At 30.4% G+C, this 14,410-nt stretch overlaps 1 protein-coding gene across 1 annotated transcript; it reads right to left on the bottom strand.

Moving 5' to 3' along the window:
- Window positions 1–2,039: 2,039 nt before the first annotated feature.
- Window positions 2,040–3,083, bottom strand: LOC107953578 (auxin-responsive protein SAUR50). The gene has a single exon (XM_016888923.2). The coding sequence runs from the start codon at window positions 2,701–2,703 to the stop codon at window positions 2,179–2,181; it is 525 nt and encodes a 174-aa protein (XP_016744412.1). The 5' UTR covers window positions 2,704–3,083; the 3' UTR covers window positions 2,040–2,178.
- Between the last annotated feature and the right edge of the window lie 11,327 nt (window positions 3,084–14,410).

Genomic DNA, 14,410 nt, shown 5'->3' with positions numbered 1-14,410 from the left:
TAAAAATGTGTAGTATTTAAATAATACGCGAATGAAATGTCGCATTAATAAATAACAATTATAAAAATAATAAAGACAAGTTACAATAGTCACATAATATATTACTTTTGACATTAATAAGAATAATCAAAAGATAAATAAAAATAAATAATGCACATAAAAGGACAATACCAACTAAAACAAAACAAACAAACAAATAAAATAAATAAATATATATATATAAATAATGTAAGAGAAAATGATTTATGAAAATATTGAAAATAAAAGAACCAAATTAAAATACAAACGAAAATTAAAGACATAAGTTGGAATAAAATATGTAAATAAATAAAATAATGAAAATCATATAATAATAGTAATAATAATGTACGTCAAGAATAAAATAAACAAAATAAAATAAAAGCATCATTAAATATAAAATACAATAAGAAATAGTAAACTAATAAATTAAATAAATAAAACACAATAAAAATAAAAATTAAATCCTAAGCGTAGATAAAGGGGATTAAAGTGACATTGAAATAAAATTAGGAGTCTAAATCCTAATAAAATAAGCTTTTAAATAAAAAGGGGACTGAAATTATAAATATATAAGTGAAAAGGACTAAATTGAAATTTAATAAAAAAATTGGAGTAAAAATTGAAAGTAAAAATAAGAGAGAGGGCCCAATTGAAAGGCGCAAATAACTCAGAGGGGGCAAATGAGAAAATATCCCCGCCCACTAAAACGCGCCGTTTGCTAGGACCAAATTGAAAGTGAAATAAAATTAGAAGTATAAATTAGAAAATAAAAAAGGACTGGATTAAAACAACTGAAAATTGCGGAAGGGCTAAATGCGCAAATTGCCCATTAATAGAAAACACGCGGGGTCGGTTCAACGCGCGGGTTGGTGGGTTGTAGAGACCAAAACGACGTCATTTTGGCCTCTAAACCTAAAACTCAAAACGGCGCCTTTTTGATAAAGGTATTTAAGCTCAATTTTTTTTTTAAAAACCTCATTTCATCCCCTTTTTACAAAAAAAAAAACTCAAAAACACTCTCCCCTTTTCTCAAAATTTCGAGAAATCGGCCAAGCTTCCAGCACCGAACCACCGTGGCGATCACCGATTGCCGGCGATGTTGCCGCCGTCCGCAGTGGCCGAAAAATCGAAAAGACCTATTTTTTGGGTTTTTCGACTCCAAGACCAAAAAACGCTGATTTTCATCGAAATTGGTGGACCTCGGCCTCAAGATGGCACAAAAAAGGTACCTTTTATTCTCTTTCCCTTTTTATTTTCTGCTTTTTCTTCTAAAAACAAATGAGAACGAAAGAAAAAAAAGAAATAAACAATAAATCCGAATGAAAAAAATGAAGCTACCTTCGAAAATGTATTTGTGTTTGAATTTCTTTGATTTTTTTTTTGTATTCAATCTCCTTTTTGTATTCAAAACTAGTGTGCATGTAAAAAAATACAAAGATGAAATCCAGGCTTTTATAGCCGGATTACAAAACTCCTAATTTTTATTTTTTTGTCGTCTTGCTATTGTCTCGATTGTCGTTTGCGTGTTTATCTTTCTTTGCAGGAGATGGCAGAGGAGCGTCAGACGCATGGGGAAGCGACGGCGGCAGCAAAGTCAGAAGACCTAGGTGCGCGCACCTATGATTAGGAGGATTAGGGTTTTCTGATAATTTTAGGGTATTGGACTATTGGGCTTAGATTTAATTTGGGCTATATTTTTTATTTAATTTTGGGCCCAAGAAAAAATGAGCTATTACAACTACCACTTACTCTTTCAAAACTTTGAACTCAAATGGATTCTATTGAGGTACAACCTTCACCATAAAATCAAATAGAATCATTGTTATCAAATCTTATAATTCATTTAAAGAAATTGAAATCTTCATCTTATTTTTTTATATTCTCTAAATTCTTAACATTCATTTCAAAATTCGTAGCTACTTTTCTACATAAAATATCAACCTAACATTAATCTTGATTAGCAAAAATCAGCTAACTAATATAATTTCCCATATAGAACTTAACGTAGACTTCAAGCATAAGTTAATTACTATATGCATTAAATTATGAAAATCAATGCACACCACTTTTTCAATTACATTGATGTATGTGAATGCTTGATCATCTTCACATATCCATTCCCCATAAAAGAAAAATCAAATCGTATAATCATTAAGTTTAATAACTATTCAATTTAATCATCGGAGATGAACAAAGAGCCTTATACGAGCCATATCCTTTATTCATACTTCTTGAACTTAAACGATGACGAGAAGGACTGCACCCAAAGCTACAAACGAAACGAGTACTCATTTCTCCATCATCACCATTATCATCCATCTCTGCCAAAACTTTATAAAACAAATCAACATCACAAGGAAGAAGAAGAGGACCTTCACTGTTGAACCCATATTCAAGCTCAGCATCTTCAAGCAACATCTTGAACAATGGATGGTTAACCAATTCGGTCTTGATGACGAATCTTTGCCTTTCAGATCCAACGTATACCGAAAAACACCCTTCCGGAGCCACCTTGTTTTTCTTTTTATGATCTTCCATGGATGAGGAAGGAATATGACATGATTTGCTCTTCTTCATCAATGGATTCACCGATGAGTTCTTGCCACTATTGCCAAGAGATTTGCATCTGTCCCAGGCCTTAGCCAACATGTTTTTCTTCAGTTTCAACTTTTCAGCATCCATTCAAGACAAACCCAGATTTTGTTTTTTGATTTTTTGGCTTCTTTTGGGGGGTTGTTTGGCAACATATATATGTAGATATGAATTAGTGGATAATCATCATAAAGCTTGGAAAGTCAGCTCTATTATATATATATATACACACACACACATAACAACGCTGGTAGATTTTGAATATTTAAGAAAGGAGGGCTATGTGAACGACAAAGAAAGGCCACTTCTTTATGCCTTCAACGCCATTGTCTCTTAGTGGAGAAATAAGATAAAATAAATTAATTCAAAACAAGAACTAATAAATAAGAAATAATGAAAAAAAAAAAGGAAAAAAGGAAAGATGTGTTGGGGGACTTAGTATAGAGAAAAGACAAAAGAGAGTTGTTTGAGGGATGAGTCTTGTTGTTGGTATTGGGTGGTATATATGATGTTGGTTTATAGTTAACACTTGGAGAAGACATTGTATAGTGGGGGTAGGTTAGGTGAATTTTCTTGGAAGTCTTCATTTCACCTTTTGTTTTTGATCTTTTACAATTCGCCCCTCGTTTTCCTTGTTAGGGGAGTGTTTAGAATGGAAATAAAAGAGAAGGAAGAATTTGCAACACTATGGTGGCTATAAGATTAGCTGTTTTGAAATTTGGGATTAGATTTAGTTTACTAGTGTACTGTTATTAAGTATATTGTTAGTGAAATTAAAAATTTAGCAAACTTATTTCAAATATTTGGCATCTAGATGAAATGGATTCAAATTTTATTATCCTCTTTTCTCTCCCAATCATACAGAAAAGATTCATAAGTAAGGTTAAAAAACTAGTATATATTTTTCTTTTGAAAAAATATAACATAAGGACATAACATGATGAAGTCAAGGGTGATATTTAGATGAAGTCTTCTCAACGATATCAATTTTAAAATTCGATTTTGTGTACATACAAGACCAAAAGTAAAAAGTAAAGATATTGGATGAATATGTTTTTTTCCATCACCTAATCATGATGTTGTCCCTATGAAGTGGATTGTTTATATTGACACGTTCTTCTTTGATTCAATTCCTTAAAAAAAAATTAAATTTGACTCAATAATTGATATATTGTAAATAAAATATTTTAAAAATAATATTTGATGTATTAGTATAAAATAAAAAAGATTAAAAGATAATAACTCTATTTTAAAAATAAACATTAAACATAAATTAATATAAAAATATCAAAACCAAAATCCAAAATTTATAAATTTAAATATAAAATAAATTCGGTATTTTTTATTTCACACCAATAATAATGTAACCTGTATACAAACTCTATTTTTTTAAAATTTTATTGCGCTTTAAACATTTTAAATTCTAGTTGTGACTATCAATTAAATACTAATGTAGTTCATACCAGTCTAGATATGTATCGAAATTACAGATAAAACATTTAAAACAATTGAATTCTGTACAATAGTCAGGTTTTACTATTTCAATATTTATCATACCAATCCATTTACAGATGAAACCTTCACCATGTAACAACATTTCAAGCAATATAAAGTTGACAAAGTGGAAAAGGAAACGCAATTTGATGGAGCAATAATAAATAAATTACACTCAATAACTTCAAAAAGTTATAAAATCATCATCCAATTATTCTTTACTTTTTATTTAAGTCATCAAGTTGTTAAGTTTTTTTTTTAAAAACAAAAATAGTTTAGCTAGTGAGCTCCAAGTGATAATTCAATGATCGTTACGGTGGATTAGTACTCATCGACAAGTAGAAAAATATACCTGTCGGTTTGACGGTCAATGTTGGAGATTAGAGAAAAAAAAACTATTTAGATTTTGGTTCGTAAATTCGTGATGTTCAAAGTTGGTTCATGAAAAAAACTGAATTATAGATGAGAAGGGAAAATAGAGCTTATGATTGGTGTAGGCGGTGAAAACAGAGAAGACCATACAATAACGATTTTAACAACTTAGTGATTTAAATGTAAATTTTTAAATAATTCAAAGCTCATTTTATAATTCTTTGAAGTTGAAGTAACTATAACGTAAATATACTAAAGTAACATTGGGTATAGTTTATTAATGGCTGCGCAAAGATTGCATGAAGGGAGCATGACATTCCCCATCAGTTGAACTAATAACAAAGTTAAACGTGTTTGAATCAAACTCCTTTGGGGGGTCACCTTAATCCCAGACCACTCACCAACATGACGTTATAGTTGTCACTTCATGATTTGTCTGCAAATTTTTTCCCATTTCCTTGCCTTTTCTTTTTAGTATGAATTAAACCTTAATATCTCCAACTATACTTCAAACAAGGGTTATTCGACGAAAATGACTCAAAAAAATAATTAATTACAAAAATAATCTAAGTTAAAAAACAATCATCTAAATAACTTGAAATAAACAGTAAATTAGGGTCGAAGACCTAAATGGCTGCCACCACCTATATTTTTGTACCAATCATCACCTGATAATTTTCTCAAGTGTTAAAAAAATATTTTTGGGGCTGGGGGACCTAAATGGCCTGCACCATCGTATTTTTTTTCCACCCGTATCATACTGGTATATATTACACAAGTATTAGAAAATATTTTTGGGCTGGGGGACACTGATGGCCACCACCGAATTTACTAATTTAAAGTTTTTTTTGGGTGCTGGCCAACTGATGGCCGACATCCAATTTTTCAGAATTTTTTTTGCTGGTTGGGGGTACTAGATGGTGACTTTAGCTTTCTTGGGGACCAAAATTTTTTTTTTCATGTGTTGGGACACTGATGGCTGGCATTCTTGTACCAGATTTGAGAAAAAAAATTGGGTGCTGGGATACTGGTGGCCGGCACCCTTATACCAGATTTGAAAAAAAAATTGAGTGTTGGGACACTGATGGCCGGTACCCACTTAGTTTATATATATGGAAGGCCTTGGGGGTGTAATATTGTAGTTGGTTGGAAAAAATAATTGTTGAGCGTACCACAAAATGGGAGTGTCTGGGAGTATACTATCAAATGCTGATATTGATTTTTGTAGTGTATCATCAAATGAGTGTGACATAGTGGGTTGCATATGAGAGTGTTCTGGAGTATACAACCGAATTTCTAGGTTGAATTATATACTATCATTTTTCAATGGAGTTGAATTATATACTGTCACGTGAACCGCAAAGGTTATGCCATTAAGGATCGGATGACTTCTTCAACCTATATGGTGAATTGTGTAGACCGGTTACGGTTAAAGAATATGGCGGGCGAACAAGGCTTAATTCAAGCAAAATACAACTAACTGTGGAGAAACTATTATTCAAAATGTTTGTATTATTTTTGTATCCGTAAATCAATTTTGGTTCGTATTATTTGTTGGTTGAATTTTATATTTTTGTATAAAAATTGTTCTAAAATGTTTGTTTTTATTTTGGGATGTTGTCAAAATGTTTTAATCTGTATTTGTTGGTCGGATTTTATATTTTCGTATATAAATTTTATATTTTAATACATAAATTATAAATATTTTCGTAAATTAGTTTTGAAGAATATTCGTGTTTTCTTATATTATTATTTGCGTAATATTTATTTGTTGGAATCATATATTTTTACTTAATATTTTGTACTATGTCAACTTGATAATTACGAAAAAAATTCTAAATATTTCGTGTTTGTAAAAAAATTACAGAATAAATATTTCGAAAAAAATCAAAACTGCGTAGATCCCGGCGACATCCCAAGCGCTGGCGTATAACATCCGGAGTGCCTCCTTCAGTGAGGTCGTACAGCTTGTTGAGGCATTTGATAGTTGCTTGGGCCGACCTCTAGTGTATTGAAGAAAGATGTATAATCGTATACCCAACCATCGGGGGTGCTGGGGTATTGCAATACTAGAGGTGCCGAGGAAAAAATATCCTCAATGTTAGGTGTAAGTGATTGTCGATGGAACTCTGGGTGGTATGTGGATGATCCGGAGTGTGTCGAATCTTGAGGCTCGAGGTCTTTGCCAAATATATCTTCGAACAAAGGAGGATTTAGATTGGGGGTATACGAGGTTTCCTTGAATGCTTCATAGTCAGGCTCGGGATCGCTGTTGGAGACAGAATTCGTGTTTCTGAATGGTGGAACTCGGTTACAATGCGGTTGTGTTCCGGTCCTACGCCATCGAGTAGATTCTGGTAGCCCGTGTTCCAGAATCAACATGTATTGACCCTGGTAAATGTAAGGCAACATGTTTTCGAAGTACCATTTTGCGTACTCGCGTCAAGGAATGAACCCGGTGTCTGAGAAAAACAAGGTGGGTTGCCTCTCATGTCAGGCGTTCCACAGAAAAATATACGACGCGTGTTGGTTCGCCCAATTTATGTGGTCCCTCCTCTTTTTATCAATCCCGTGTATTTCTCCCAATATATGTGGAGGGTCCGGGATGGGTTGTATGCAATCGAACTGTCTTAATACCCGATCCGCGGCATGCCACTCAACCATATGAAAATTAACTAATGGCACGTTTGTTACAAACAGAGTTTGTTGATCGTGTACCCATGATGGTATGAGTGTCGTAAATTTTAGGTCCGAATATGACATCCATAGAAACTGCACATTATAGAGTAAACAATATTTTAGCTAAGTGTTTGGTTCATTGACAACTTTTTATTTTATTTTATTTCACAAGCATCTTTAAAATTTTGCCATGTGTCTCTTTTTTTAAATATGTATTTTTTAAAATATTTTACTACACTTGTCAACCTCTTGACTTTGCTTATGGAGTCTAAAAACTCCACTTGTAGTGTACCAAATATTTTTCATTTTTTAAATTATTTTTTATTATTTCATTGCACCTTAAAAACAAATGGCATCACTTGAAATTTGCTTATGGAATTATTTTTACTCCAACGACAGTGTATAGGATACTAATTCATAAATGTAGCATTTTTCACATTCTCAATTTATTTATGGAGTCTAAAAACTCCACAGTTAATGTATCAAATAATTATCACCAATAATATATAAAAAAATTATTTTAAAAAAATTGAAATCATCTTTGATACTGTATAAACAAGATTAGTGAGTTTCAAAAATAAAAATAAAAAAAAACAAGGAGAATGTGTAAGCCATCTTTGCTTGGTACAAATATTTCAAAAATGTGTGCTTGAGCTGGAAGTCGATGATCACGAAAGAGTTGAGAAAATGCAAATAATTGGACCATATAGACATTGTTATTGGATGCTTGAATTGTCCTAAACGATGGGTGAAGAAATTTTCAAGTCTTTTCCTTTGAGCAAAAAAGGTGGCACTACCATCCATACCACATTGCCAATTTTTTCCACATGTGTGGACTCACCTTTAACAACATTATCATATGTGGATTTAATAAAATACTATGTTAGATTTATTCAATTATATGCTAATTCATTTGCTTGACTTAATTTATTGTATCCATTTGATTTAAGGTATAATCTATATGTTTGGAGAATCTTGAACGAATGAAAACATTATTGTTTATTTCAGTATACTTTTATGATGTTATTGATATTGTATTGAAAATGATTAAAGATTGACTTGTATATTTATATTTTTCGAGCTCCAACTTGAGCTTATGATTCTGAATTTAAAAGAATGATGAAATATAGTATTCGAACGATTGATGAATTTATATGAGCTTTTGATAGATGGAAAATACGGATAGGTATTAAAATTTACAAATGATAAAATGTATGAAGGAGAACTTATAATAGTATTCACAAATATTTGATTATAATTATAATTATAATAGTATATAGTATTTGATTTTTCTAAGCAAATTGTAAATAAAAAACTTTTTATGATCCAATGAATTAAAATAGCAGATCAAATTATTGGGTAAGGTGCATGTATGTCTAACCAATTTTTTTCTTAATAAAAAACTAACTAATCACACGATTTCAAGTAGTAAAATATATTGTTGTCTTGAAAGGAAAAAAGAGAGAGCATGAATGTGTAATAGACAAGGTTAATGTAGTCAAACGACACGTGATTAATAGGTTAATTTAATTTAAAATAATGAAAACCAATTACGCGTGTCAAGTTTGAATATATAACTCATCAAATTTCCTCATCTATCCCTCAAAGATTGAGATTATGCTCAATTTGTTACTTAATTTCGAGTTTTTTTTTTTGCGAATATGTTAATATTTATTGAAAAAAATTAAAGTATAAAAAGTTCTTAAAAAATAAAAAAATCAATTAAGTCCTTTAATTTAGTTTGTACCCATATTGGGTTATTTTCATTAATTAAAAAAATCAATTAAGTTCCTCCATTAAAAGTTTTTATCTTTGATAATGTAATCATTAAAATTAGCTGACAGACCAATTAGATATAAGGGTGAGCAATAGATCGGTTCGGTTAAAAAAGCTAACAATCAACTTTCATTTTTTAAAAAATCAAAATAGACTCGAAATTCTTCCTAAACCGACACAATTGAACCAATATTTTTTTGTTGAAACCTGATAGGTGCTAAAAGTAATATATTTTAGTCTCATTCTTAATGCGTTTTAAGTGATTATTCGATGTTAATGGTGAATTTTATGCTCTTAATCCTTTAAATTTATATTTTTATATTTTGGAGAGTATTTGGAGTAAAAGGAGTGAAAATCGAAAAATAAGAGCAAGTTACAAGAGCCACATGGGCTGACCCCTTCCACATGACCTTTAAACCTAAACCTGCAGGAAAACGCAATTTTTAGATGTTTTGAGCATTCTAAGATGGCAAAAATATGAAGATAAGAGGGAGCCATCATAGAATATTCAAGAAAACAACTCGAAAAACACCATTGAAGCGGATTTTGAAGCAGATTTCCGTCAAGATTGAAGACTCCCAGTTGATTTCTCAGGAGATTATAATGAGTTTCTTTATTTCTTTCGGATATACTATCTTTAGGATGTTTTTATTTGCAAGCATGAACTAATTTTCTAAATACCTAGAGAGATGAACCTTATGATGAACTCTTTCGTTTAATTTTTATTTAACACAATAAAGACTTAGATCTTATTCTGGATTATGTGTGCTTAATTATTGGTTTGATATTTCTAGATTATTGATCCAAGTTTGATGCTTAAATCAGACGAGGAACAGACTTTGTTTAAGAGTAGATATTGCGTAATTGAGTGGAGTTGCATGCAATCCTAAAAATAGAACGATATAAATCTACCGAATTAGAGTCCAATCTAATAGGGAAATTTATAAATCGAGTTAATGCGATAATAGGGGTTTTAATTAGAAAGAAATTTCAATTAATCAACCTAAAGTCAATTGCTCTTACTTTTGAAAGAGATATTAGCATAATCTCGGGATTTCTACGGATCAAGATACTAAGTGAAGAAATTGCGTAATTTAGATTGATAATGACAGATAAATCTAGGTGAATTCTTTCCTGGGTATTGTTTTGCTTCTTGGTTGTTAATCGATTATTATTTTTTGTTGTGTTCGTTAGTTAATTAATTTAGTTAATTTTAGTTTTCTGTAACACCCTAAACCTAGCCTAGACGTCCAGCCCAAATTTAAAGAGAGTTACATCATCGATCATCACTTACCACATAAACAACACAATAAGACTAAACCATGCTTCACATAATATTCTTCACAAAAGCTAATTAGGTATATAAACTTCCAAAGTCGTACTATTATAGTTACCGAAACTCCTAATTTACTACTTAAGGAAAGATAACTGTTTGACCTAGCTCTTGCGACACCGACCCGTTCAAGACTGGGAACCACCTGAAATCCATTCAAGAACAAAATGAGTTGTGAACCCAGTGCGTAAAAGAAGTTTATTCAATTAATGCTCACTTATAGATTAGTTCCAAATTCAGAGATTCAGTTCGATACAGAAGTAATTTTAGTTCAGATTCAGAGCAAATCAGTCACATATATATATGCAATTTTAGTTCGCATATGATACAAATCAGATTCAGATACAATATTCCTATCTCTATCCGTTACACACTGTCCTCAGCCATTCCAACACTCCATTAAGGGCATTCAATGCCCAACCAACCTTGCACACCTTAGAGTATTCGTTGACACTTTTATAGAGACGCAGCTTAGTTGCTAAATTAGTATGCGACAAGCACCAGAATTAGATTAATACTCATTGTGGCGTAGCCACGATTTCAAAACAGACTTCTTCCTCCTTCACTATATCCTAACCCATGCCAATGCAGAACAAAAATACCCGTAACATGTATTCAGTCATTCTAATTCATTTCACAATTAAATAAGGCAGTTCAACATCAGAATAAGCATTATAGTATACATATAACTATGTTGCTCACAAATCAGTCTCCGAGCATCAGATAGTTCTCATGTAATCAAATTCAATCATTCGTACGTTGAGGAGGTCGGTATTAGTGTTAAGTAAAATTCACGGCCTCGAAAACAGGTTTCGGGCCCCAATAATCTGCCACACGGCTAGGTCACACGCCTATGTGCCTTGCCCGTGTGGTTTCGAAGCATAAACAGTGAGTTACACGGCTTGAACACACGCCCGTGTCTCTGCCCGTCTGACTCACATGGCCTGGGTACACACTGTGTCCCTGACCGTGTTGTTTTATACCACAAACAGTGAGTTACACGGCCTAGACACACGCCAGTGTGACCCTAAATAAATAAATAGTGAGTTACACGGCCTGGACACACGCCCGTATACATCAAAACTACTCCATTACATTTTGTATACATCAAAACTACTCCATTACATACAATGACTGTTTCATTGTTTCATAGCTTTATACTAAAAAAAAATTACTTAATTTCATAATCTATAAAGTAGCAAATATAATAGATTTCATTTTTCTGGCTAAATTTTCTAAGTCAAAGTCGGAATGTATTTTTTAGCAATTGTTGTTTGCTCGGTAGGGGTAAATAGTGGGTCGGTTGAAGAATTTAATTTAGATTTAATATTGGGTTTGGTTTTGATGAACAACAACTAAATAAACAAAAATATCAAGGACTAAGAGAGAGAAAGGAATGTTACTGTTTAGAGAGAGAGACGGTAGCGACAACCGACGAGCTGAGTTGAGGTGTGAGAGTGAGACGGTTGCGAGAGATGGTGTGATTGAGAGAGAAAATATAAAAATACCCGATATTTTTTAAATATAAAAGTAAACATTAAGTAGAATTAATGGTTGTTTGCTTTTTTATTTTTTCTGTTCTTTGATATAGTTTGTTGGTTATAAAAAAAAACTTAATATAATTTATTTTTACGATATTGGTTAATTGAGTCTGAAAAAGAAAATTTTATAGTATATTTATTTTTTTCCTAAAAAAATTGATTTCAGAGTTGATTTCACAAGCTTTTGTAATATCAGTTCGGTATATTCTTCAGAAACATGAAACTTAACTTGAAGATATTACTAATTTGGTTTTGAGAGACATTGAGGAATCATATAATGATTTAACTTTTTTATTCTGTTTTTAATCTATTATTTGATTTTTTTGAATGATAATTTTCTTTATTTCTCATACATATTGCTTCTTCAACAACATTTTCGAGATTTTATTTTTTTAGAATTCTTATATAGAATTTTCTATTTTAAATATTATTTGAGTTTTTTTTATAATTTTTATATAGAGCCAAGGTCAAATAGACAAAAAAAAGTATAAAAGTTAAATGTTAAAATTGTTATTATATCAAATAAAAAAATTATCATTTAATAGTGGAGTGACAAACAAAACAATTTTAAAAAATTTAATGACCAAATTATAGTTTTTTATTTAAATAACCAAAACAAAAACTTGCAAATAATATAATTTACCCTTATATTTAATTGGTGTAAAATTGATGAATTCGGTTTAAACGATTTTTACATTCAAAACAGAAACCGAACTATAACACCAAATTAACTGATTACCTGGCCTTAAATTGAAGCAGCCCAAACCAACCCCAAAAAACCAAATTAGTTCGATTGGTTCAATTTTTATTGATTTTTGCACAACCCTAATAAAATGGCAGCATGTGCCATCTCCAGATTTGATCTCTCATTTTTTTTCAATAAAAATCATAAAAATTAAAAAATTGTTAAAAGATTATAATAATCATATACTTTTTTTAAAACCTTTTTTTATATAAACGTAAAAAATTATAAAAACTTATAAAAAATTATATTAAAATTAGAAAAAGTATTAAAAACTTATAAATATATTTAAAGTATTTGCATAAACCTTCTTTCTCGATTCTACACAAGCTTAAAGCAAAACCCCGGGAAACCTAAAATCTTTGGAAATTTACAGTGTTCATCCATGGAAGAAGTTGTCGACATTGTGGTCCATTTTGAGAACTATTTTCCTTCAATGATGGAGAGATATGGTGCCAAATGGTTGTTGAGGGAGCTTCGCAATGAGCTCAAGCTGTTGATAGATGGGGAAAGAGAGGTGATCATGTTCGAGAGCTTGAAAACGAAGAGCGTGATGTTGGGGCGGAGTGATATGGAGGATGATGAGATAGTTTGCATGTTGAGTGAAAGTGATTTGGATGGTGATTGTGCTTTGAATCAGGTTAAGTTTTATAATCATTTATACATCATTTTTATAATTTTTTACAATATTATACCTTTATATAAATTTAATAATTTTTATTTTACAATTTTTATGATTTTTAATTATTATTTATTAGGAAATTAAATGATTAAATTTGGGAATGCCAGGTGTTACCGTTGATTAGTTCATTAATTAATTGTCAACGTGATCAAAGACAGAAATCGTTAATGAAATGACTTAATTAATTTTTTAAGTTAACGATAATTACTCAATTAGTTACGAATTAAGAAGAGGGGTTTAATTGATTTTCTTTTTCTTTTTCTTAAAGATTTTTTATACCTTTTAAGTCTTAGAAAGAAATAAAAAAAAATCATCATGCCTAATTACAACCTTAAAATAAAGGATTAAATACTTTTTGAGGTCAAAATTTGAAAACTATTGCCACATTATTAAATTTTATTTTGTTCAAGTTAAACCATGAGCTTAACAATTGTTCTTACATTAAGGATTGAAGTTTACCGTTACATATGTTAGATGACTTTTGAACAAATAATTTTTTTTAGTTTTTATCTAGAAAATAATTAAATTCAAAAGTAAAATAAAATTTTATCATTTGTACTAACAAAATATTTTAAATTTTTTATGAGCAAAATCAACAAAACTAAAATAAAATGACAAAAAATTCAATAGTAAGGCATATAATATAGAAATGAGTGAGAGTTAACCTTAATAATACGATTAAAAACACTTCATGATTCTTGTAAATTATTTTAACAAAAAAGTTTATGATATTAAGTCGTATTTAAATAAATGAATATCGGGACTTGTAAATTATTTATATAATTATTTTCTAGGTCTTGATTTAAAAAAAATGTTGATAATATATTTAAAGAAATGGTTAATATTTGGTAGATTTTTTTATTTCATCTTAAAAAATTTATAGGATATTTCTGAATATCATGAATTGCACACGTTAAGATGATGTTTATTTTTCTCTATATAATATAAATTTTATATAATTTATGAGAGGACCAACAACATGAGAGCTTACATCATTATTGTAATATATTTTAAAATTTTATGAATGTAGGCACGTTGGGTTGAAAAAAAAAATTATTTAAAAATAAATTGACATTGCATCATGTACAACGGGAGTAGAGTAGATGACATGTTTTAAAGTCACTATTTCTTGATAGTTAAGTTAAGTGATCAAAAACATTCAATTTCGATATTTATGT

The sequence above is a fragment of the Gossypium hirsutum genome, chromosome D07 (genome assembly GCF_007990345.1).
Source record: "Gossypium hirsutum isolate 1008001.06 chromosome D07, Gossypium_hirsutum_v2.1, whole genome shotgun sequence".
Lineage (NCBI taxonomy): Eukaryota > Viridiplantae > Streptophyta > Magnoliopsida > Malvales > Malvaceae > Gossypium > Gossypium hirsutum.
Note: the sequence above shows the minus strand (reverse complement) of the source record. Positions and strands in the feature narration are given on the sequence as shown.

Bases quoted from the DNA above. Each gene is read 5' to 3' on its own strand.
- LOC107953578 (XM_016888923.2), bottom strand. From the start codon at position 2,703: ATGGATGCTGAAAAGTTGAAACTGAAGAAAAACATGTTGGCTAAGGCC.